Source organism: Macrobrachium rosenbergii, chromosome 34 (genome assembly GCF_040412425.1).
Source record: "Macrobrachium rosenbergii isolate ZJJX-2024 chromosome 34, ASM4041242v1, whole genome shotgun sequence".
Lineage (NCBI taxonomy): Eukaryota > Metazoa > Arthropoda > Malacostraca > Decapoda > Palaemonidae > Macrobrachium > Macrobrachium rosenbergii.
The window spans coordinates 4,734,050-4,761,549 of NC_089774.1; the positions used below are offsets into that span (position 1 = coordinate 4,734,050).

General features: G+C 36.0%; 1 protein-coding gene across 2 annotated transcripts in view; it reads left to right on the top strand.

Moving 5' to 3' along the window:
• Positions 1 to 27,500, top strand: part of LOC136856089 (serine/threonine-protein kinase PLK1-like) — a 104,963-nt gene that overhangs the window by 53,280 nt on the left and 24,183 nt on the right. The window contains exon 2 of one of the 2 annotated variants that reach the window (XM_067133718.1): positions 313 to 1,536. In XM_067133718.1, coding sequence (XP_066989819.1) covers positions 1,290 to 1,536 — 247 coding nt within the window. In that variant the 5' untranslated portion in view covers positions 313 to 1,289. The remainder of the gene's footprint in view (positions 1 to 312; positions 1,537 to 27,500) is intronic. The other variant, XM_067133719.1, reaches the window with a different exon arrangement.

The following is a 27,500-nucleotide window of genomic DNA, read 5'->3' on the forward strand; positions in this document are numbered from 1 at the left end:
GAGAGAGAGAGAGAGAGAGAGAGAGAGAGAGAGAGAGAGATTTTGTTTCTAAGCAGCGGTTAGGAAAATATCTGTACTTGACTTTCAGTTCAAGGTGAAACTATACACACACACATACACAAACAGGTGCACACACACACACACACACACACACACACACACATATATATATATATATATATATATATATATATATATATATATATAAATATATAAATTCAGTATTTTGATTGTATTCGTTCTACTGCTTAATTATGTCTCGACCCTTCTCATCTCAGTCAAACCTAATAATCTTCTTCTCTCTCTTTTCAGTAGACTGTCATCAACCGCTTCTCTCGTCTTCAGTGACCATCAAGAAATTACGACCCCTACATTTGCGACGTAGAGTGAATCTCTCTGTCCATACACTTTATGAAAAAAAAAAAAAAAGAAAATATTGGGGAATGTCTTCCTCCAACTTCGTTCTTCCAAAACTGTGTGGTGACTTTTAACTCGATTTTATACCCTGTTGCGTGGAAGGCCACTTGGAATAGATAAGAAGGTCCTGGAATAGTCTCTGACTATCTTAGGATAGTCTGTTCCCGTTTTAGAATAGTCAGAAAGTCCCTGGGCAAGTTTATTCTGTTGGAATAGTTGGAGCATTCACAGGACAGATCATCCCTTGGTAGAATAGTCGAGGGGATTCTTATAGACTATCTTTTCCTGTCTTAGAATAGTCAAGAAAGTCATCAGATTGTCTGTTGAGTTCTCAGAATACAGAAGGTTACTCTCAGAGCTTCTCTGAGCCTAAGAGAATATTCAGGAGTTTGCAACATCTCTGGCCATTTTAGAATACCCAGGAGGCTTTAAAACATCTGTGGCCCCTTTAGAATACCCAGGAGGCTGTAAAACATCTCTGGCCCCTATAGAATACTCAGGGGTATTTAGATCATCTGTGACACCTTTAGAATACCCAGAAGGCTTTAAAACATCTCTGGCCAATTTATAATACCCAGGAGAATTTGGTCTATAAGGCCATTTTAGAATACTCAGGGGTATTTAGAACATCTCTGACCCCTTTAGAATACTCAGGAGGATTCCACCACATCTTCCCATCTCAGAATACCCGAGGAAGTCCCAGATCACAGCTTCCATTCTTAGAATCCGCGAGGACACATTCTCCCAACACCTCCCCACCACCACCACCACCACGATGCCAATTGTAGTCCTTCTGACGATGAGCCTCACCCTGTGATGTTTCCGCTCCTGAAGAAGTTCCCCGGGCTCCTGGACTCCCCCTCGGACTCAAGATGGTTGTTATGAAGGACTCTAACAAGGTCATCATGGACTTGAACGACACTGAGGTCGGCGCCGGGGTGGGTGTCATCACCTCGGAGACGAACGGCGCGGCAGCGCCTCCTCCAGGAGCCACGGCGGAGTTCGCGGCCGAGGGCGGCGCCCCCATACCCTCCGTCAACAACAACAACGTCAAGGATAAGTCTGAGAGGCTGACTGTGACCTTTGACCCCAATCCGACGATCCTGCTGACGAATACAGGTAAGGGGTGGTGATAGACCACACAGGCGTTTCAGTTTTTGTGGCTGGAAATGTTTGTTTGTAGGTGGAATTTTTTTTTGAGATGGAAATGTTTTTTATGAAAAATTTTTTTGGTAGCTGGAAATGTTTTTTTTTTTAGATGGAAATGTTTTTTGTTGTAGGAAACGTTTTGTTGTAGCTGGAAATGTTTTTTTTTAGCTGGAAATGTTTTTCTGTAGCTGGAAATGTTTTTTTGATGTAAAAGTTTTTTTGTAGCTGGAAATTTTTTTTGTAGCTGGAAATGTTTTTTGTTGCTGGAAATGTTTTTTGTAGAAAAGTTTTTGTAGCTAGAAACGTTTTCTGTACCTGAGGTTCAGTATCCCAGGTAAGACAGGACTTTGAAGTCTTTCCTTGCTGCAGAAATTCAATTTTGGTCCTCAAATTTGGTAAAATGGTGTATTTTGCGTGGCTAGACTTGAATTTAAATGCAAAATCGTGTTAACGGTCCTAATTTGGTAAAATGGGGGTATTTTGCGTTGTTAGGTTTGAATTTAAGTACAAAATCGTGTTATTGGTCCTCAAATTTGGTAAAATGGGGTATTTGGGGTTGCTTGACTTGAATCTGAATGCAAAAATCATGTTACATTGCAAGTTTCTTGCAATATAAGGAAGGATATAGGAGCTCAAATCTGTGTATGGGATTTTACCTCAGAGCTGCACTTTTGCCTGAGGCTGCAGTATGTGATTGTGGGTATCCATAACCCTCTAGGGGCTAAACGGGTCAAAATCCTTGTGTATGGGACTTCATACTTCAACAATCCTTTAGTCTGAAGCATGGGTTCATAATTGTAGGCACCCATACCCTTTCGGGGTTTGGAAAAATATTTTTGAGGGTATTCATCTTCTTGGCAGTATAAGGGACAAAAGCCTAAGGGTATAGTATTTGATCTCTGACCAATCCTCTTGTTTATGGTAGGGATACATAACCCAGGGCATCTGTGCCATAGGGATGTAGGGACAAAACTGTCTGAATGTTATTTGATCTTTGAAACATCTTTTTCTTATTTCTGGTCGTAACTGTGGGTATCCATACCCTCGGGGGTATCATAGGCCAAAAATTTACTGGGACATAATCTCTGAACAATTAAAAAGAATTATTATTCATTACTTGAAGTGTGATCAACATTAACTTGCTATTGTCTTTGCTGTTCAATTCTTAACCAATAATATTTCTGAAGCAAATTTGACTTGAATTGTGTTTGGTTAGGTTAGGTTAGGTTAGGTTATGGTAGGGTAGGGTAGGTTAGGTTAGGTTAGGTTGGGGTTCGGTTAGGTTAGGTTATTTTTCTGCTTGCATGTTGTAATGTCCCTCCAGAATGTTGATTAATATTTAGTAATAAATGTGTTCTGTAGTTTTCCCAGTGGCATTTAAAATGAAGAATAGATTCCAAAAATATATTGTTGTGTAGGTCCATTAAAATCGGTACCAAGAGCTTAAGACGTACTCTCTTAAGAGCTCATGAGATCGTGAGTCAGGATAACCTGTTAATATCCACGACATTTTCTTATTATTATTATTGTTACTATATTACCCAATGCTGTCAATTTTGTTCAGGATGTGATGTGTAAATTTATACACACATTGTAAGATATGCTTTGCATCACTCAATCGTTTTTCTTTCCTTCGTGGATTGTCTTTGTATATATATGTATATATATATATATATACATATACATATACATATACATATACATACATATGCATACATATACATATATATTAAAAGTTAGCAGCGCTGTTTATCTTCTAGCGGAAAGGATAAAATCTTGAATGACGTCATCAAGTGTCGTCTGCTGAGAGCTGATGCCAAGTCTGCTTTTTTTAAAGTATATTCTTTACCAAAATATAATTTTGGAATGCGTATTTAAGGTGAAAATATTAAAGATTATTAATTCGTACCTGGCTTCAACTCTCGGACATTAAAATTTATATCTAAGGAATTTCTAAAATGATTTTAAAGACTCAGAATACATACAATGGCTTATCATTAGTTATATCAGTATTAGTATTAGTAACAGGTCGCGGGATTTGCCTTTGAAAAGGCTCTCTTTGTCGTGTTATTCCTCCCTTGTGTGCGTTTGTTCGAGTTCCTTGTCTCTGTAGCGCCATAAATTATTACTGCTGATTATATCTCAGGTAAGGGTGTCACACCTTGAAAACTAATTGTTACTCTACTCACTAGATGGCGTTTAGAAAGAGCTGAATGGTGCTGTTTGGGAATCTTTTCCAAACAATATCTTCGTTGTACACTCACCTACTTTAGGTGCGTTTGCGTAGTTTTATAGGCATACGAAAATACAGTTTAACACACTTTAAATACACTTATACATGTGTGTGTGTGTTGTGTGTGTGTGTGTATTTAAGGACACAGAGAACCAGGTTTTAAAATAAAACTGGGTTCGCGTCGTAAAGTGACTTTTCATTAGCCAACCATCCAGCCATTGTGCTCATATAGCCTACATGTAGTGGGTGTGTATTAAAGTTGAGTGTGTTGAAGATACGACACGGAGAGAGAGAGAGAGAGAGAGAGAGAGAGAGAGAGACCCCGCTGCTTCGCTTCCTTGTCATTATTATGACCAACAGCCGCCTTAAATTAATTAAGTTCGTTTTAAAAAAAGGATTTGTTATGCGGGACCGTTCTCTTCGCACGGCGGCTCGCTTTCGTTCGAATTTTTATTCTCGTATTTTGCTGTTCTTTTTTTGTTTCTTTTTATATATCTCTTAATGTTTTTTGATTAATTAATTATTTATTTATGCGGTGGTGTGTTTATTTGATGTTTCTTACAGTTGTGTATTTATATATGTTGAATTCAACATATTTGTTGAAATGTTTTTGCCATAATTATTTGCATACGTATTCACCGTTTATTTTGTCATATATCAGTTCATAGATAATATTAATCTAGTTTTGTGTAAGTTTATTGGTAAATTTATTTATATATTATTATTATTATCTTTGTTTTTATTCATATATTTTTCATGAATCCTCTTGGGCAAACTTTGTTTTTCAAAAGTTGTTCTTTGCGATAAAATGCAGTAAATTGATAATAATAAGGAAACGAATAAAGAAGTACGTTAAGAAAAATGTAAGATCAAAATAAAAAATAAATGATTAAGCTTTAAACAAAGCTCTAAAGTAACTCAGGTGACTGAATAATGAATAAAATAAATAAAAAAGTGAGGTTGAAAATTTTGCGCGAAATGACAAGTCCCACGCACGCGCTCAGCTGTTCAAAGTGGCGTGCAATCATTGCTAGTCACCAAAGCCTCATTAATCTTTTCTTTACCGCTTCATACGTTGCCTCGGCTCCTTCCTGCTGAGCTGTCCAACTTCTTTGACATTTTGACTCCAAATTTCATTTGTGTTTTGAGATAAACCTTGAAGATAGCTCCGAGAGAACATAGAATTGTGACTGTGATTTGGAGCCAGTTTAGAATTTTAATTGTAGTATTGGCAAGGTGAAAGAAAATAAGAAGTCTGGTGTGGACCTCTGGTGTGGACCTCTGGTCTTTTCAGCCAACCGCTACTCAATAATTGCCTTATATGCTTGTGTATTTTTCACGATTTTTTAAATCCTTTTTATCACGATTTTTTTTGTAATCTTTTGGATTGAATTGAATATAGAATTTAGGCTAAAGACCAAGCACTGGGCCCTATGAGGTCATTCAGCGCTGAAACTGGAAATTGGCAGTAGAAAGGTCTGAAAGGTGTAACAGGAGGAAAACCTCTCAGTTGCACTATGAATCAATTGTTAGGAGATTATTGAGGAAAGTAAGACGGAAGAAAGAGAATATGAAAGGAGGTGCAGTAAAAGGAACGGAAGGGGTTGCAGCTAGGGGCCTCAAGGAGGCACGCCGCAAAGAACCTCAAGTAATGCCTACAGTGCACCGCGTGGGTTGCACTGACGGTACTACCCTCCTACGGGGGTAATCCCTCGGAGCTGGGAAGAGATTCTGCTGAGTCAAGCAGAACTGATGCCAGAATCCGCTTCATTTGAGTTCAGAATCTGATCATTCAGAGAAAGAAGATGAAGTTTGAGCTGACAAAGAAGTTTGACATTCGAGGAAAATAAGATTAGTTCTTTTGAGACGAGAAATGCGAATTTGAGAAGTCAAAACAAAGTTTAAGTTAAAAAATAAGTTCAGTTTTAGGATGCAAGTAATGTGTTTGAATTTTAGGAGCTAAAAAAAAAGGTTGAATTTGTAAAAAAATTTAATTTGAGTTTTGTTACTTAAACATTTTTGAATTTGTGGATACAAATTCAAAAAATGTTTATGGTGTACTGTAGGCATTACTTGATGTTCTTTGTTGAATTTTATGGGCTAAAGAATTTTGAATTTAAGGAGCAAAAAATTAATGTTTGCCTAGATCAAGAATTTTGTACTGGAGGTAATATGACCTTGAATGGTCAAAGGTGGTTGAAATTTAGGGAAAACTCCTTCTAGGGGACATATTGTTATGTTTGATGAAACAGCAAAAATGCAAAAATGTGATGGATATTCATTTTAGGAAATAGGGAGAGAGAGAGAGAGAGAGAGAGAGAGAGAGAGAGAGAGAGAGAGAGAGAGAGAATCCTAAATAACACCGTAAGATAACTAGGTCACGTGACAAAGAGACACAAACACGGATAGAAAGTCAACCAGGGACAGGGAGTTTCGTGTATACGTGTCTGTGCGCGCGTGTGTGTATGTCTGTAACACACAAAACCACGCCAACGGGACCACAACCTTTGAAATAAAGACAGTTTATCCAAATATTTGTCCAAAGGGAATCAGAACCACTAAACCATCATAATTATCAAGACGATATCTTATTACAACCTCTAAATGACTGGGCCATTAGGCCTACTACCCTACGATGCCTTAGATTAGAAAACAGTAATCAGTGCGCATCGTGTATCTACTCTGTTTTCGGGAGATAGAACGTATCCCATTTCCTACGGTGAAGGCGAAGGCTTCATTATAGAAAATGGTACAAGTAAAATGAGAACGTGTTCTAATTGTTTTTTATATATATATATATATATATATATATATATATATATATATATATATATATATATATATATATATATAAAAACTACAAAGATATCTATAAAGGTTTCGTATAGGAAAGGTTTCTTGGCCGATAAAATGATGCAGAATCATATGTCATATTTTAACGTTGTAATTTATACATCTTTATCACGCTACAATCACACAGTTGTGGATTATAATTCACCATCAAGTATTTGTACAGTCTATGGAAAGTAACAAAGCATTCCTAACCACTGCGCAACTCGTAAGTATTATGTTTTCCAAAGCGTGGACGGAAGCAATGACTGCCAAAACATTTCCCATGATGGCTGAAGTAATTACGTTGTTTTGTTTTTAAAACGTCGATGGAAATTACGGTTGTCAAAACAATGTCGATTGCTGCTGCGCTTCGCGTTCGTACGTCGTTTTGAAAGGTCGTGTTTCAAAATTAATTCCCTGATGGCGTCATTTTCCATGGAATGCATGTTGTATCAGAGATAATTCTTCCCGTAAATAAATAAATAATTAGATAAATAAATAAGTAGATAAATAAAGCAGAGGTTAATAGATCTATGGTCTTAGTATAATTGATCCTCTTAGGGATGACTTCACATCGGCCTAAAGGTTCTTTTTGTATTGTTTCTTCGTCCATAAGATATTTGCTCTCCATATCTGTCTCCTTTCCTAAATTTTAGTCCTGCTTATTTGTCCTACTTCCTTAAATGTGTCTTGCTCTAATTGTCACCCCTCAATTAAAAGGACAAATTCATTTGGCAAATATCTTTAGTCTAGAAATGTGACCCGGTGTCCTACTTGCTATCGTTTTCTGTCATCTCCCTCTCCTTCCTCCTCCCGTTTTCTCACAGTTTAAAATGATATTTTCACGAGGCCATAAAGGACAATAAAAAGGGGGGGACAAGAAACTTGATAATTCTCGAAAAAGGAAAACTTTTGAGCCCTACATTTTAAAAGTTTGAAATCGAGAAGAAGAAGAAGAAAAAGACGACAATTGTTTCGGCGCTTTTTAATGATTTTTCCCGCCAGAATTTCCCGCCAAGAGGGGGAATGATTGTTCCCGCCGGCCTGAAGCTGCCAAACTTTCTTTTCTGGGGCGTAATTAACTTCATACTTTAGTTCCAACCAACAGAACTTTCGGGATTCCAGTTATTAATTGAAATCTCGTTCCCGTAAATGGATGGTAAAAGACATCGTGGAACGGTTTTGTTATAAATTTCTGCCCCGAAGTTTTACGGGGAATGGCCGCCATTGTTTGGAACCTCGCTCCGTCTCTGACTTTGGCTTGAGGTTTTCTGGCGTTTTATTCGTTTTCAGTCTTTTGTTTGTTTATTTGTTTGTTTGTTTGTTTTCCCGTGCTTATTTTTAGGCGTATTATAACATTTTTGCCATGTAGGAAAACGCCGAGCACTACTAAAACTTGTAACAAGCCGATCCTAAGCCCGGATTGAAGGGGAGGGTTGAAAAGCCAAGCTGTGCCAAAATATGCAATCCTGAACAGTTGCTGGGTTACAATGAGACCAGCTTAAGATATCAAGGACCACTTTTAATTAACGTAAACTTTAACGTAGGACTAGGGCATAGCTTAAGTATTAAATTTTGTATTGATTTGTTCTCTGTTATGGCTATTATGTGGAAGCTTATTTGCATATTAAGAAAATTCTAGGCCTATCTTTTTAAATGCTCGTTCATAGCTTGCCAGCGACACCGATCGAAACATAAACAAGACAAAAATACGATCTGTCTTTAACAAAAAACCGACGAATCCCCAAACAATTAAAACAACAAATTAAGACATAATACGACGAACGAAAACGCAACGAAAGAGCCGAAGAGCAGATTAGAAACGAATAAAGGGGAAACAAATATCCTCGCCGGAAGCGGCTTTGCGTTCGCTGACTCGGCTTTATGAACACAAAGAGGGGCCGGGGGGGGGGGATAGAGAGACCCGAGAGAGTGCTCCCATTCTTCTTCTTTCAAAAGCCCTTCAGGAGAGACGCTGACTCGACTGTTAGGACATAATGCGGTTTACGGGATGAATTGGGAGGACCTGCCCGTCTCACTTCGCTTGACAGAGGGATGTTTTTGAGGTTGTACACATACACACGCACGCACAAACTCGCTCGCGCACGCGCGCAAATGCTTAAACTCGTTCGAGATAGGGTTGCTAGACCATGCGTCTATACATTCCTCTTTCCACTAGACCGATATTCTTTTAAAAAGCTTTTTTTTTAAGACGCTCAGATATTCTTCAGCTAAATTCTGCAGAGATGAATGGGTCTTTCTGCCAAGCTAAAATTCCTTGCGGCGGAAAAACGCTGGAGTTTTTAAGAATGTTCCGAGGGTCATGGCCCAAGAATTTTATATATATATTTTTTTATTTTTAAGTCTAAATTCCAATAATATTCTCCCGGCTGTGAATATGGCTAAAGATTTTATATTGCAATAAGGTCCTTTCTTATTTTAAGATTAAAATTAGTGATTTATATTCAAATATATGTTTGATTATATATACATTTAATAGCATATCTTATGTAGTTACAAAATACTTAATGTATATATATCCAGTTTTATTATAATATTAGAGTCTGAGTTGTAATAGAGATATTTCCAGTGTTTATTCAACTCGTGGCTCGAAATGTAAATCTTGAATCCCCGGAGAAGAGAAAATATTCCTAAGTATATCCAAATAGTGGTTTCACCCTCTCTCTCTCTCTCTCTCTCTCTCTCTCTCTCTCTCTCTCTCTCTCTCTCTGCTTGCACAAAGGAAAATCTGACTTTTCATTCTTTAGACCTAGTGCAAAAAGACCCCTCTCTCTCTCTCTCTCTCTCTCTCTCTCTCTCTCTCTCTCTCTCTCTCTCTCTCTCTCTCTCATTCTTAACTGGCCTGACCTTAATGAAGTGTAATGCAAATTCAAGGGCAGAGGTCACGGGGCGCGGAGCCATAAAGCAGAAGAAGAAGAAGAAGAAGAAGAAGAAGGAATAACCCCGTATTTACGAACTTCTTAACGAGGCCAATTCTTTCTCTTTATAAAAAGGGTTTAATAACTTGCCTAATGACCTACTTAACGAGGTCGAGGGTGTGTGTATTCTGATGACGTAATGAGGCGAATGGGGTTTTATTTCAGTGGCGTCAATTTGGTGGTATTATTATTATTATTATTATTATTATTATTATTATTATTATTATTATTATTATTATTATTATTATTCATGTGTGTGAAGCCTGATGTTATAATTATTGTAAATGGTAGCTTTAATGATGATAATAATAATAATAATAATATTAATAATAATAATAATAATAATTAAATCTATTATTATTATTATTAATTGTTTTTATTATTATTATTATTATTTTATTCTTTTGTCATGTTTTATCTATTCAGTTATGTTTTATCAGGATACATAATTAATTTTAATAATAATAATAATAATAATAATAATAATAATAATAATAATAATAATGATGAAAACCCAGTCCTCTAGAAACCTCAAACCGCACCTCGCGAAAGATTCCAAAACGCTTCCTCGTTGTCAAGAACGAGGTCCTTCCCCTAGCCGGAGAACGTAAATTCCCCAGGTAATTGACCCGCAAACTGTGTGACGCCAGGATCGCCCAATTAGGAGGACCGCTATTTGCTCCGGGGAAAAGATTCTTTTTTATTTTTTGGAAAAATCTCGAAGATCTTAAACTTAGAAGTTTTCTGTATTTTTTGGGAAGATCTCGAAGATCTTAAACTTGAATTTTTTATTTTTTTTTTGAAATTCTCGAAGATCTTAAACTTTAACTGTTTTTAAAAGTTTTTTTTTTGGAAAATCTCGAACATCTTAAACTTTAATTTTTTTGGGGAAAATCTCGAAGACCTTAAATTTTAACTTTTTTATTTTTTGGGAAAATCTCGAAGATCTTAAACTTTAACCTTTTTTTTTTTTTTTTTTTAAATCTCGAAGACCTTAAATTTTAACTTTTTTTTTTTATTTTGGGGGGAAAATCTCGAAGACCTTAAACTTTAACTTTTAAACTTTAACTTTTTATTTTTTGGGGAAAATCTCGAAGACCTTAATCTTTAACTTTTTTTTTTTTTTGTGGGAAAATCTCGAAGATCTTAAACTCAAAAGAGTTTCTCCTTTTTGTGAAAATGCCGACCAAAACAGGAGTATTTTTCGGAGATTTCGCTTGGCAATGGCGGGGTATAATGGGTGATACGTTCCCATGGTAATGGGGCAATGGTTTTATGGTGGAATGGTGCCGTTCAAGTGGGTTTCAGTTAGACTACAGAGGGAGGAGTTGAATGGATCCTAAATCTGCAGTTTTAAACTTCGTCTCCGTAAGCTCTACTCAGCGTCCTTTCGATCCCTAGCTGCGACCCGTTCATTCCTTTTACTGTACCTCCTTTCATATTCTCTTTTTTCCCTCTAAAACTTTCCACCCTCTCCTGACAATTGATTCATAGTGCAGCTGCGAGGCTTCCCTCCAGTTACACCTTTCAAACCTTTCTACTCTCAGTTTCCCTTTCATCGCTGAGTGACCTCATAGGACCCAGCGCTTTGCCTTTGGCCTAAATTCTATATTCTATTTTTTCTATATTCTATGCGAAGACTTCGAGTTGTACTGAAATGGAAAATCTTAACTTTGAGAAACTCTACGGACTATGGGCGCCACATTTAACTTACTATCAAAGTTGTATGCTACTCTTGTATATAAAAATTATAAAATCTGGTCAGTTGTTGGGTGGGTAACCCATCTTAAATGCTGGTCTCTTCAATAGCAACAGCATATAATGTTTGGTCTCCTCAGGGGTTGGATTGGTGCCCTCCAGTAAATCCTATTTATAAAACCATATAAAAATCAGACTAACAGGAAAATGTGGTCAGTAGTTGGATAACCCTTCTTCAATGCTGTTCTCTTGATTAGCAACAGCGTATATTGTTTGGTCTGGTCTTTGCTTGGATTGGTGACCACCAGCCAATGCCCAACTTGTAGATGTGGCCTTAATGTGAATTAGTGTGAAGCTAGAAAGATAAACATGCATTATTGGTCGCCATAATTACGGAGATATTTCCTTAATAAGTAAATTTAGGCAATTAACTACATTTACTTAAGGCCCAGTCATTCCTGTGGCTCTCGGGTCTCACTGGAACCCACTGTCCTTGGCATAACTCATCAGTTTACTTGCCTTCAAGTTAATTTACGATCTATTGATGTTAAAAAAGATTTAAAGCCTTTTTTTAGGGAGACTGAGAAATAATTTGAATTCCTAAAGAATAATGGGAACTTATCAATATTTTTTAGCTTCTAATAGACGAACTTTGCCTTTAGAGAAGTAGTTTGAAGATTAATATAAAATGTATAAAAGTTACAAAGGGTTAGCATATTTTAATAAGGGTTTTAAAGAAATATACTAATAATATACATAAGTGTGTAAGTTGAAATGGGGTAGAAATATTGTTTGAAAAGAATATCATCATAATATCAACAAATTTGTTAGTGAAATGTATTATAGATATTTTTTATTTAAGAGACTGAAATGTAACAAAATTTGTCGAAAAATTTGACAAATGAGAAAAAATTGGAAACTTTAGAAACTGGTTAAATTTTATATCTAAAAGGTTAAATTATAAAAAAATAAGATAATATAACTTACAGACCTGCATCAAAGGAAATACTCGTAAAATCACAACTCGAGCCGTGATAAATAAATTTTCAAAGAAAGTGTATTAACATGCGTGTAGAATGAAAAACACGTGAAAAATATTCTAAAATTCCTCTTTGGTAATATCATTATAATCCGAGCCTCCAAAAAATAATTATGTGGCCCACATAATTAAAAGCGTCAATTAGTGGCTTAATATCAGCCTCTCTCTCTCTCTCTCTCTCTCTCTCTCTCTCTCTCTCTCTCTCTCTCTCTCTCTCTCTCTCCCCACCAAAACAAACGGGCAGTTCAGGGTCGAATAACCTCGTAATTGCTTTGAAGGGACTGGTTGTGGAATAAACATTATTTTTTAATGTTGTTTAGTTATTTGTTATTAATGTAATGTTTCTCATTGTTATAGTTATTGGTTATTAATGTAATCATTAATTTTTACATAAAAATACGTTATTTAAAAAAGAAGTAAAAATTTGTCTGAGCGAGGAACCCTTTTGTCTGTTTGACCTTGAACTTGATTCGGTGATCGGAGGTCAAGGTCAAATAGTAGCTGTTTAACGTTGAATTGACTCAGTGATCGGAGGTCAAGGTCAAACGTTAGCTGTTTGACTTTGAACTTGAACTTGACCCAGTCATCGATGTCAAAGTCAGATATTAGCTGTTTGACCCTGAACTTGAACCAGTCATCGAAGGTCAAGGTCAAATATTAGTTGTTTGACCATGAACTTCAACTTGACCCAGTGATCGAAGGTCAAGGTAAGTTATTAGCTGTTTGACCTTGAACTTGAACAGGTGCTCAAAGGTCAGGGTCAAACATTAGCTGTTTGACCTTGAACTTGACCCAGTGATCTTAGATCAAGGTCAAACAGACTGATAGGTGTAAGACTGAACAGACCACCGGATAGACTGACAGCCAGACTGATGAAAAGAGACTGTTGGACAGGGAGATGTATGGATGGTTAAACGGACAAAAGATTTTAATAATAATAATAATAATAATAATAATAATAATAATAATAATATATATAATATATATATATATATATATATATATATATATATATATATATATATATATATATATATATATATATATATATATATATATATATATAATCTTATCCCAGTCATTTAGCCAAATGTTGCTCTTATACCATTCAGAGGGAAATCGATGGTGTCTTAATCTCCTTTAATGTCCTATGTAATATTGTAACCTTTATCCTTTATAATGTTATAACTTTTATTCTTTATAATATCTTAAGGTTTATCCTTTATAACACAATAACCTTTATCTTTCATAATATATCCTTTATCCTTTATAATATCATAACCTTTATCTTTTATATATGACATTTATCTTTCATAATACCATAACCTTTATCCTTTATAATATCATAACCTTTATCCATTATAATACCACAACCGTCTATCCTTTATAACGTCATATCCTTTATCTTTTACAATACCATAACCTTTGTCTTTTACAATACAATAACCTTTATCCGTTGTAATATCATAACATTTATCCATTATAATACCCCAACCTTTATACTTTATAATATCACAACCTTTACCCTTTATAATATCATAACCTTTATCCTTTATGAGATCACAACCTTTTTCTTGTATAATATCACAACATTTTTCTTGTATAATATCACAGCCTTTATCCTTTATAATATCACAACCTTTATCCTTTATAATATCATATTTTCCTTGTAAAATATCACAACCTTGATCATTTATAATATTATAACATTTATCCTTTACAATACCATAACATTTATCCATTATAACACCACAACCTTTACCCATTATAATCCCACAACCTTTATCCGGACCCCAAAACAACCTTCCCATAACCTTGGCAGGGCCGACCCCACCCCATTAGGCGAACTCAACTGGTTCCCCTAAAACTGGTCCTTAATCAATAAGGCCTTTCTTACCCAAGATCCGCTTGGAGGGAGGAAGGAGAAGTTGGGATTTTATTATTTTTTGGGGGAGGTGTTTTCAATTGCAAAGGCCAGTCACGCGTGTTGGAATGTGCATTTATGTTGCCCAGGGCCGAGTGGAGGAAGGAATTGGGAGTGTAGGTTAGGGGATGAGGAAAATAAAAGCAGGTTGAAGGAGTAATAGAGTGGTTTGAAAAGGGTTTTTGGGAGATTGTAAGGTGAATGGAAAAAGTATTTCATTTGAGTGATTTTCCTATAATAATAATAATAATAATAATAATAATAATAATAATAATAATAATAATAATAATGATAATAATAATAATAATAATAATAATAATAATAATAATTGCAACATTATTATTATTATTATTATTATTATTATTATTATTATTATTATTATTATTAATCTAGCTGTTATTGAAGAAATTTTTTTACATTTTTCTGGAAGAAGCAAAAACTTAATGACGTTGATTATTATTATTTATTATTATTATTATTATTATTATTATTATTATTATTATTATTATTATTATTATTATTATTAATTATTAATCTGGATGTTATTGAAGATGGTTTTTTCACTTATTTCTGGGACAAGCAAAAATATTTAATGATAAAGGTTATTATTATTATTATTATTATTATTATTATTATTATTATTATTATTATTATTATTATTATTATTATTATTATTATCAAACAAGAAAATAATTTACAATACGTTTAAAGCTTGAAAAACGAAGCATATAAAATAGTAAGGGAAACTCCATATAAAGTGAATGACCCCCCCATTGTAAAAACTGGAGATTATAGAAATTACTAGACTGGAGATAATCTGGAGATGATCTGTCTACAGTTGAAAAGCTCCTGCTGTGGGACAGAACGAGGACATGGGCCAGGTTTCCAGGCCACTCTTGGTGCAATTATGGACTTATTAGGCCGTAGAATATGATTTGACCCTGTGGTCAGTGTAAGGTGCACTGTAGGCATTGAGAAAAGTTCTTTGCGGCGTCCCTTAGCCCCTAGCTGCAACCCCTTTCATTTCTTTTTACTGTACCTCCTTTCATATTCTCTTTCATCCATCTTACTTCCCTCAACCCCCTCCAAACATTTGTTTCATAGAATAATCCCAATATCTTTCAGTAGAGAATAAAATGAAGATTGAGATTCATTAAAATTACCCATTTTAGTTTAATTAGATTCTACAATTAATTACCCTTAATCACATTTCAATGTGTTATTTTTTCAGCCGTGTAATTGTCATTATTTCATTAAATGTAATTATATATCAGTAGCCTGAGAAATTACCTTCCTGAAATTACCTGAAGTAATTTGGATGCATTATGAAATATTTAAATGAATATTTATCTAAGTGAGAATTGAAGCGAATGTTGATGGATAAAGACTCTCTCTCTCTCTCTCTCTCTCTCTCTCTCTCTCTCTCTCTCTCTCTCTCTCTCTCTCTCTCTCTCTCTCGATTTTGAAGACAGTAATCACGTATTAGAATTGTAATATATATATATATATATATATATATATATATATATATATATATATATATATATATATATATATATATATATATATAGAGAGAGAGAGAGAGAGAGAGAGAGAGAGAGAGAGAGAGAGAACCCCAACAAAATAGACAGACTGAATCACCATAAACAAACACTATAACTCGTTTAAACAAACAACAAACAAACTGGAACAGACTCCCGAAGAATTCCCGAGAAAGAACAAACAAAACAGCCTTTTAAAACAACACACGAAACAAAGACGGAAGCAACAACGAAGAACAACACCCCTTGGGAGAGGAGTAAGCCAAACAACAAAGGCGTATTGAGAAGGCAAACAGCGAAGCCTGAGACCTCCTCCAGCGGAGAGAGAGAGAGAGAGAGAGAGAGAGAGAGAGAGAGATTCTTTTTAAGCTGTAGGTAAGAACAACATGAAGAGGTAAAGATGCATTTGGAGAGAGAGAGAGAGAGAGAGAGAGAGAGAGAGAGAGAGAGAGAGAGAGAGAGAGAGAGAGAGAGCTGTAGGTAAGAACAACATGAAGAGGTAAAGATGCATTTGGTGGAGAGAGAGAGAGAGAGAGAGAGAGAGAGAGAGAGAGAGAGAGAGAGAGAGAGAGAGAGAGAGAGAGAGAGAGAGTGGGAAAAATAGGATGTTTGATTTCCTCTTCCCGGCGTTGGGAAAGGGAAATGGGACAGGAAAAAATGGGGAGAGGAGGGGAAAGAAACAGTGCTGCGGGAAAAAAGGATATTTTCCCTTACTCATATATTATTATTATTATTATTATTATTATTATTATTATTATTATTATTGACTGCATAAATGGTAAAAAAACTCTCTTAACCAGAAGTGGGTCGTTTTTCTCCTTAGTAAGATTCTAAAAAAATTGTGAGTGTGGGATTAATCAGAACTGCATTCTCCTGAAAGAGAAAACCTACCTTAGTTCCTGACCCAATTGTTGTTCCTGAATTAGAAAGCATTTTTATTTCTTTATTTCTTTATTATCTTTTGTGGGAATTTGGCTCTGCATTGACCTATAGCTGGCACTGTGAATCTTTTGTTCTGTCATTGAGTTCAGACTGTCAAAGTTATTCCTTGGAAAAGATAGGAAAAGGGTAAGTATTAAGATGGAGATTAGAACTCCAATTCATATTTATTATAAGAATATATATATATATATATATATATATATATATATATATATATATATATATATATATATATATATATATATATATATATTCTCTTTGTATATACACCAACCTCCCTGTCGCTCAGTTTGGGCCAAATTCAGAGCATAAATAATGTACAAAGTGGAACAGAAATCTTTCCACCCGCCATATTTACTCTCTGAAAAATTCATTGCGTCATCAAAACTATATAAACATTGTTGCGTCATCTGTCAGTTGCCGCGAGTTGCCAGATGGTTAAATTGTGATTGAATTTTTAATGTTTTGAACTGGTACTTTGTGATGGCAGGTCTTAGCATAAATCACCGTAAGAAGTCATTAAGATAATTTATTAATACGTTTAATAACTCGATCAGCGAGATACTGCCATCTTTGACCGGTAGATAATTGACAAAATCAGTCTAGATTCAGAAGAGTTGCCATAAATCACCTGACTACTCGATGAAGATTTCTTTAATGCTCAATCATTAATCAGCCTTTGGTATATTTACTGTGATATTCTCATTAAAAGATATATTTAATTATTGCTTCATTTAATTATATATTATATTATTACGAATTGCTCTATCCTAATTACATGATATGTAAAGAAAGGTCATTTATAAGTAAAACTTCCAGACGCTTCCAGAAAACTCAATTATGTAAATTCATCTATAAGGCCTTCAAGTTCCAACAATCCATGTATACATTCATACGTACACACCAAACTTACACAGACACACACACACACACACACCCTTCCTCATTAATTCCCAGCTCTGGAAAAAAATACTAATAATTATGATAATAAACTTTTCAATCGAGGCGTAGACTCCTCTCATTAAGGCTTGGGAAAATGGAAGCATTTTTAGAAGACTTCTAAATTTTTCTCTTCTCAGTCTTTTTAAGCTTCTTACAAAGGAAGGGTCTTGGGTTATTTTTTTTTTATTTTTAATTTTTCAAGAGGAACTATTTATATCAATTTTATTTTCCTGTAAAAGAAAACCGTTTTGGCGGCTTTGTCTGTCCGTCCGCACTTTTCTGTCCGCCCTCAAATCTTAAAAAATAGTGAGGCTAGAGGACTGCAAATTGCTATGTTGATCATCCACCCTCCAATCATCAAACATACCAAATTGCAGCCCTCTAGCCTCAATAGTTTGTATTTTATTTAAGGTTAAAGTTAGCCATAATCGTGAGTCTGGCAACGATATAGGCCAGGCCACCACCGGCCCGTGGTTAAAGTTTCATGGGCCGTGGCTCATACAGCATTATACCGAGACCACTGAAAGATAGATCTATTTTCGGTGGCCTTGATTATACGCTGTAGTGGCTGTACAGAAAACTTGCAATGAAACACCTTCTGGTCCTCATCAAGTCTTTAGGATGAGGTTGCAAGCCCCATGCCATTCTCCATCTTGGATGTATTGCACCACATTCGACTATCTACCAAGTATATAACACACTGCTGAGGCCAAAATAGACAACATAGAATGACCATTTCCTCATGGACAACAATTTTTGAAACCAGAACAACGATTAAATGGAACGTGCCTAGGGTGTTCCACCTCGCCCATGGAACGAATTCGGGGTCTCTCACTGTTTTGCCATAGGTCCTGACCACTGGATCACAAATACTTATTATTAATATCATTATCATTACTAATTTTGTTGTGGTTTGTCAGTAATGTAGTTTTAGGAGCCTAATTTGCCCTAGGCCTAAAATTATAATAAAACTTGTACACAAGTGTGAAGATTAATTATTAAACTTAAAACCTACGATGTGGCAACATCTTTGCCTAACGCCCAGTTGCCAAAATACAGCTATTTACGACGCAGTTCATACTGACGTTTTGTAAACAAACATCCCATCTAGACCTTTAATGGCCTCTTAATTGTTATTCAGAGGTAAGGAGGAATGAGCTGGATTATAGAAAGCCTCCTCGAGGTAACTGTAGCAGCGTCCGAATTCAAAAAATGATAAAAATAATAATAAAAAATAAATAAATGATAAACGGCTTCTCATCGTGGTCTTGATCGATATCGCATGCCAAAATTTATGTCAAATGACAGGGAATAAATACAGTCCCTATTATTATCTCTCTCTCTCTCTCTCTCTCTCTCTCTCTCTCTCTCTCTCTCTCTCTCTCTCTCTCTCTCTCTCTCTCTCTCAGAAGAAGAAGAAGAAGGGAGATGGAAAAGGAAATGAACAACTTCCTCTTTTGGTGATTGACGCCATACGTCAGTTTCTCTCGATTTCGGGGAGAGTTGTTCCCTCACATATAAACAGATATTTGTTTTATATACACACATACATGTATAATACATACACATGTGTTTTGCGTAAACATACACTTATAAACACGCGTCATTTTGGTATAAAAACGTATGAAAATAGTTCACTTAGCGTAAGATATATTTAACAAACTGGCAACAATGTTTGGCTGATGTACAAGGTGTTGGTATAATTAGGTAGAGCCTTTTTGGAGTAATGATTTCTTTAATTAATAATTATCTCATCGAAGGACGAGTTTATGAAGGTAATTAATGGATAAATAACACTCACGAATGGCGGCAATATAAGAGAGAATCTTGCTGGTACTTCAGTCTGAATGACTGGATGACAATCAGTCTAAAATGTGTAGTATATTAACCTTAGATTATTTTTGTCTCACAATATATATATATACGAGTATATATATATATATATATATATATATATATATATATATATATATATATATATATATATATATATATATATATATATATATATATATATCATCATCAACACACAATCACGTGTGGAACAGAAATAAATTTCTGACTCACGTCGGGATCGAACCAGGTCTCTCAGGTGGAAAGCAAGGGCGCTATCCACTGGGCCATACTTGTATGGCCCAGTGGATAGCGCCTTGCTTTCCACCTGAGAGACCTGTGTTCGATCCCGACGTGAGTCAGAAAATATATATATATATATATATATATATATATATATATATATATATATATATATATATTGTGTGTATAGTATATTATTTACTGATTTTTGATTCAGGAAAGCCTTAAAATATATGTAATTCGAAAATGAAGGCACGAAGGCTCACGGCTTTACAAACATTACTTGGAAATCACCAACTTCAGAGTCGACTCCTTTGATTTTCATCTTTCATCCCATTCACTTCCAGACTGTGGAATTCTCTCCCTTCCTCTGTGTTTCTTCAGTCATTTAACCTATCTTATTTTCATTCTCTCCCATTTTCTTTGACTGGCTTATATTAATTTATTTCAGAAGAAGAAGAATGATAAGGAAGTTTTATTGAGGAAAGTCGAGTGGATCCTCGGCTTGAGATCCTCAAAGGATCCTCAAAATGATCCTCAAGGATTTTTTCAAAATAATCCTCAAGGATCCTTAAAATGATGCTCAAAGGATGTCCAAAAGGATCGTCAAGGATCCTCTAAAAGAGTCGTCATGGATCATCAAAAGGATCCTCAAAGGAATCCTCAAAGGATCATCAAAATCATTCTCAAGGATCCTCAAAGGATCCTCAAGGACCTCAAAATGATCCAAAAATGATCCTCGAAGGATCCTGAAAGGGATTCTTAAAATGATCCTCAAAGAATCATCAAGGATCCTCAAAACGATCCAAAAATGATCCTCTAAAGGATCCTCGAAGGATCCTGAAAGGGATCCTCAAAATGATCGTCAAAGAATCCTCAAGGATCCTCAAAATGACCCACAAAATGATCATCAAAAGAATCCTCAAAACGATCAACAAAATGATCCTCAAGGATCCTCAAAAGAATCCTCGAATAGATCCTCAAAACAGATCCTCACAAAAAGATTCTCAAAAGAATCCTCAAAGGATCCTTTATAGGATCCTCAAAATCAGGTCAAGCCGAAGCCATTCGTCGTCTCGCCCTTAATCCTCATTCCAAGGACTCTCAGGGAGTCTAAGAAGCCTCTCTCTCTCTCTCTCTCTCTCTCTCTCTCTCTCTCTCTCTCTCTCTCTCTCTCTTGGCCTCCTCGAGGTCCTACTCCTCGGAGGTGAACAGGCGATTAGTGCGCCTTCTTCTCGTCGTTTGTTCTAAGGATTTCGGTCATTTCACGACGTCCTTTTCTCTGTCGTTCCGCAAACAGCGGCAATCCTTCGTGGGAGCCGCTTCGGGGAATCGGTAATCGCTTGCCCAAATTGGGTCGTATTTGAATTATTTTTCCCCTATTTTTTTCTTTGTTCCGCGAAGTCTGGGGAAACGCTTTTGTTTATTGTATATTATGTAAAGAGGTTCTGTTAGGTGACTGGTTATAAGGGATTGTGTGTGCAATGTTATTCAGTTTGTTTTTATTTGTGTGTGTTTGTGTGTATGTTGTAGATACTTTGTGAGAGATATATATATATATATATATATATATATATATATATATATATATATATATATATATATATATATATATATATATATATAATTCTGCATTCATCTTATAATATGTCCAAGATCTCTACAAGGATGACTGTCACAGCTAGTATAACTAAAAGGTCCTCGATTTCTTCTCACTCTTGGGATACGTTCCTCACCACAAAGCCTCGAATCCAAATAGAATTAAAACGAAGAAACCTCAGCCAAAAGAACATACAACAATTATTTACCACCGAGACTCACAAACCAACTACAAGGTGATTGACCTCGCTCGTCAGTTCTCTCCGAACGATTGAGTTAAGAGTCAGTGACCCCTTAATTATTCAGGGGAGAAGATTTGCGTAATCTTGAGACGTGTCCCGCTCTCCTCGACAACCGTCTTCGGGAATATTCATCAGCCGACGGGGATATTCAGATGAACCGAGCCACGAGTAACGAGATTGTGTCGATTGCATTGCGTCCAGGCTAGAGTGTTGGGTTCGACGACCGCCCCCCCCCCACCGTGCTAGGGAAGGGCTTCTTCACCTGGCTATATATTTTTGGCGCTATTTTTGGCGTCTGGTGACGTGCTGTTAAATATGCATCTGTTGTTGGGAAGGGCGACAGGGATTAATCCCTGTTGCAGTGTGGACGGTTTTAGCTCGTAGTCAACTTATTTTTTCTCTCGTGAGAGAATGGAAAGACAATGGTGGGGTCACATTCATGAATTTACCATTGGATATTGTGCAAGGGATTTTATTTATAGAGCAGTGACTCCCAAGAAAAGAAATGACTGATTACTGGCCTTGTGATTCTTACAGTATCATCTATCACCTGACTCTTATACAAGAGAATAATTATTCCTCCCTCCCAATTCCTTTGGATCTTTTCGTCATCCAGACAGACCTTACACTCCCTGGTCAGCCACTCAGTGACACTTTCACCACCATACTGTTGTATTTCAGTTGTGTATCCCATGAATTCATCTTAACATTCTTCAGCTTCTTAATTGAGGTGTTTACAGGCAGAAAAATAGTATCCACATGTCTTTTCAAACTTACCGTAACCCCTCCCCCCAACTCTTATGTCAGTTACCTGTCTCAATTCTCTTTCCGTACATTTAACAAAGCCTCAGATTACTCACTCCATCGAGCCAGGGCTTCATTCACTTCAGATACTATCCCTCCATTTCTGTTCTTTATTCTGAGATCCATTTGCTTAGTAAGCATCCTCTCTGCATTCACATTCTTGCAAAATAACTTCTTATTCTCTCTGAAGTTATTGCTCACTTTCTTTCCTCCGTGTTCATTAAGTGTCTCCTTTTTTCTCTGTTGTGTTATTCTGGACCACTTTATCCTTCCTCCTGAACTGTTGCATTTGCACCTCAATAATCTTTTTTTTTTATTTACTAAACTGGTATTTTGCACGATATTCATATACTTCAACTTTTTATTATTGAAGCCAAGCACATTTCTTATTTATTTTCTCCATAAAAGATATCCTTATTTGTGCATTATCAAACTCACTTTATATAAATTATATATACATATATTGTGTGTAAATATGTATGTATGTATGTATGTATGTATGTGTATATATACCCGTATGTGTTTGTTGTCACTGAATTTGAATTGTGTACGTATACTCGTAAATCTGCAAAACCCCACCTGAACAAACCCATTAACGTCTTGTCATTTCACATAAACAAGCAAACAACATTATCATGATGACTGACCTCATTCCCATTTCATTCCTGCCCTTCATTCCGCAAAGTCACCTGCACCTCACTTTCCCAGGAACCTCGACAGCCGCTGTATTGCGACTTGTCGTAAGTCGGAGTTACGATCGTGCTAATGGACTTTTAACCCAATTGCGACGTAATTGCCGTGTGTGATAACTCGATAACCAGCCTCCCTGCCAGCTATCGCGTCGTTTTTGGTCGTTTTTCTGCCACTCGACGGCCTTCCTGTCAGGTACAGGCGTCATATTCATGCGTTTCTGCATAGATGCAAAGGCCTTTTCACTTTTTTCCCAATCGCTGAAAGCGTCGAATTCTAAAAGGGAAGTGGATGAAGAAGTTTTAATTCTGTTGTGGGAATCGAAGTCTTTCAGGTAATTGTGGTTTCAGATGCCACTGAGGGCCTTGAATCCCAGAGGAAGTAAATGAAGTAAATGGAGAAGCTCTTCTTTTCTCCTGGTGGGATTCAAACCTACCATGTATATGTGGTTTTAAATCTTGCTAATTAAGATACAATTTCTTCATTCATATTCCCTTTGCACTCAAGGCTTACAGTGGAAAGCAGTTATGTAGAAAAACATTCTTAGCCATGTAACTAGCTACCACTTCTATTGCTTTTCTTCCTTTTTCACAACATGTCCAAACCACCTAAGTATTAAAGTTTGTAACATGCCATCCTCAAACACCATATTTCTGCTATTTCCTTGTTTGTGTTCCCTTTACCATTTCTAATTGCTCTGCTTCTTTTCTCATCACATGTTCAAACCATCTCAGCATTTATATTAATGTTTTTCTGTCTTGAACACCCTATCTCATTTCTTTTCCACATTTAGAATAAATGTGACCTTCAAAATAATGTTTGTTTGTTTATTTAGTGTAAAAATCAGTTCGTTTTACGTCAAGAGACTTCATCTTCAATTGAATTATTGTGATGCAGCTTGAGAGAGTCTCCCAAAATATGAATAGATTAATTTTATTATTGTTCCTTGTCTGTGTGAGCTATCGAAGATGGCGCCATTGGGTCTTCGTTGAGAGTCAACACTTGATGTTGCTTGTTGCTCGAATTTCATAAAATTCGAGGAAATGCAGTTGTTCTAAGCAATGAATCAAGTTCCTGGATGTTAGTAGAATGATGTACGTCGACGCTTGAGTGAGAGAAAGAGGAGTAGAGGTGGAGATAAGTGATAAATGTCAGTGGTCAGTTCTCTTGTAAAAGGTATACATTCATAGATGAAAGACGAGAGGGCTTAGCGAGTTAATCCTCACTATCCATCAGCTCTCTCTCTCTCTCTCTGCAATGCAGTTCTCTAGTATCGACTCGCCCCCAGAAATAAGTGCAAAGCGACGCCAAACTTATAGCAGCTATAAAAAAATAGCATAGGTCTAATTTACGGTTACGCCTTCCGAGCAACAGGCTAGATGGCCAGATTTCACTCCTCGAGATTGCGTAACTTTTCTCCCGGTCCATTTCGTGGGATTACTTCTCGATGTTCGAAGAGGAAGAAGAAGAAGAAGAAGAAGAAGAAGAAGAAGAAGAAGAAGAAGAAGAAGAAGAAGAAGAAGAAGAAGAAGAAGAAGAAGAAGAAGAAAGAAGAAAAAATGAGAGCGTGTTTATAAACACTGCCTTTTGTAGTGAATAAATAGTAGGCACCGTGTTGATTGTAGTAGTGGCAAGCCTTTTTTGTGAATGAAGCGACGGGGAATTGTGGGTAATTTAGTAGTAGTCTTCTTCTTCTTCTTCTTCTTCTTCTTCTTCTTCTTCTTCTTCTTCTTCTTCTTCTTCTTCTTCTTATTCTTATTATTATTATTATTATTATTATTATTATTATTATTATTATTATTATTTTGGAGAATATCAAGGACAAAAGATTAATTAGCTTATTTAGCAGACGTTAGGAGTCTAGTGCTAAGGGCAGTGGGTTACATTAAGGCCTGAAAACCCAGCAGAGTGGGCCAGTTATCTGGCGTCCCAACTACCAGGGTCACTGACGCCGAGTCGGGCTTGGGACTGGAATGAGTGAATTATGAAAATTAATTTTTTTTAGAAATACTTAAAATTGATGAGATTATTGATAGTTTTAGTAAAAGTCTAAGAATTATTATTAAATGATGTTTTATAAGTATTGAAAATGAAATTACCAATAATTTTGATTAAATTGTAAGAATTATTATAAAATTATTTTTTTTGAAATATTCAAAACTGATGAAATATTGACAATTTCGATAAAATTCTTAGAATTATTATAGAATTATTTTAAAAACCTGCATAAATTGAAGGAATTAAAAATTTTGAAAAAATGCTTAGAATTAGTATAAACACTTTTATAAACACTTAAAATTGATGAAATTATTAACAATTTTGATAAAATTCTTAGAATTATTATAGAATTATTTTTAAAGCTACTTAAAATTGAAGGAATTAAACAATTTTGAAAAAATGCTTAGAATTAGTATAAAATTTTTTTATAAATACTTAAAATTAATGAAATTAAGTGTTGATAAATTTCTTAGCATTATTCTGGAATTATTCTTATAAATCCTTTAAAATCTATCGTAGAAACCCCCCAAAATATAAACAAAAATCCCGGTACCCCCTTTATAAAATCCCCAAAATCCCTTCATAAAAGGTGACCCTTAACCTTGACCTTCCCTGACCTTTCCCAGGGGTGGAGAAAGTCACGGAAACCGGGCCAGAAATTCGGAGCTGAAAGTGAATTTTGAGAATTTGTCGAGAAAGGACCATCATTAGCCCTGATTGGAAGATGTCACTGAGAGATATGTATGGTCAGGTCTTGGGGGGAGAGAGAGAGAGAGAGAGAGAGAGAGAGAGAGAGAGAGAGAGAGAGAGAGAGAGAGACCTTCCTTTCTTTAAGAGGTTGGAAAGAGGAAAACACAATAATTGATATGTTGTTATATTAAGATATTCTTGTTATTTTTAGTTTTCTGTAAAGGAAAACTATTGTGCCGGCTTTGTCTGTCCGTCAGCACTTTTTTCTATCCCCTGCACTTTTTGTGTCTGCACTTTTTCTGTCCGCACTTTTCCTGTCCGCCATCAGATCTCAAAAACTACTGAGGCTAGAGGGCTGCAAATTGGTATGTTGATCATCCACCCTCCATTCATCAAACATAACAAATTGCAGCCCTCTATCCTCAGTAGTTTTTATTTTATTTAAGGTTAAAGTTAGCCATAATCGTGCGTCTGGCAACGATATAGGCCAGGCCACCACCGGCCCGTGGTTAGAGTTTCATGTACCGCGGCTCATACAGGTCTGTTTTCGGTGGCCTTGATTATACGCCGTAGCGGCTGTACAGAAAACTCGATTGTTGGTTTGTTTTTGTTCATGAAGTTATGTTAAACTAATGTTATTGTTTTCCTTGTTATACGAAAATGTTTTCTTGTTGTTGTCATTGTTATAATAACCAGCTTCATATTGCTGTTGTTTTGTTACAACAAAATTGCTGCTGTTTTCGTGACAACAGCAACCAAATTGCTGTTTTTTGTGTGGCAACAGCAACCAAATTTCTGTTGTTTTCGTGACAGCAGCCACCAAATGGCTGTTGCTTTCGTGACAACAGCCACCAAATTGCTGTTGCTTTCGTGACAGCAGCCACCAAATTACTGTTGCTTTAGTGACGACAGCAACCAAATTGCTGTTTTTGTGGCAACGGCAACCAAATTGCTGTTGTTTTCGTGACAACAGCAACCAAATTGCTGTTGTTTTCGTGACAACAGCCACCAAATTGCTGTTGCTTTAGTGACGACAGCAACCAAATTGTTGTTTTTTGGCAACGGCAACCAAATTGTTGTTGTTTTCGTGACAACAGCCGTGACAACAGCCACCAAATTGCTGTTGCTTTCGTGACAACAGCAACCAAAATGTTGTTGTTTCGTGACAACAGCCACCAAATTGTTGCTTTCGTGACAACAGCAAACAAATTGTTGTTGCTTTCGTGACAACAGCAACCAAATTACTGTTGTTTTCGTGACAACAGCCACCAAATTGTTGTTTCGTGACAACAGCAACCAAATTGTTGTTGTTTTCGTGACAACAGCAACCAAATTACTGTTGTTTTCGTGACAACAGCAACCAAATTGCTGTTGTTTTCGTGACAACAGCAAATTGTTGTTGTTCGTGACAACAGCAACAAATTGTTGTTGTTTTCGTGACAACAGCCACCAAATTGTTGTTTCGTGACAACAGCAACCAAATTGTTGTTGTTTTCGTGACAACAGCCACCAAATTGTTGCTTTCGTGACAACAGCAACCAAATTGCTGTTGTTTTCTTGACAACAGCCACCAAATTGCTGTTGCTTTCGTGACAACAGCAACCAAATTGCTGTTGCTTTCGTGACAACAGCAACCAAATTGCTGTTGTTTTCGTGACAACAGCCACCAAATTGCTGTTGCTTTCGTGACAACAGCAACCAAAATGCTGTTGTTTTCGTGACAACAGCCACCAAATTGCTGTTGC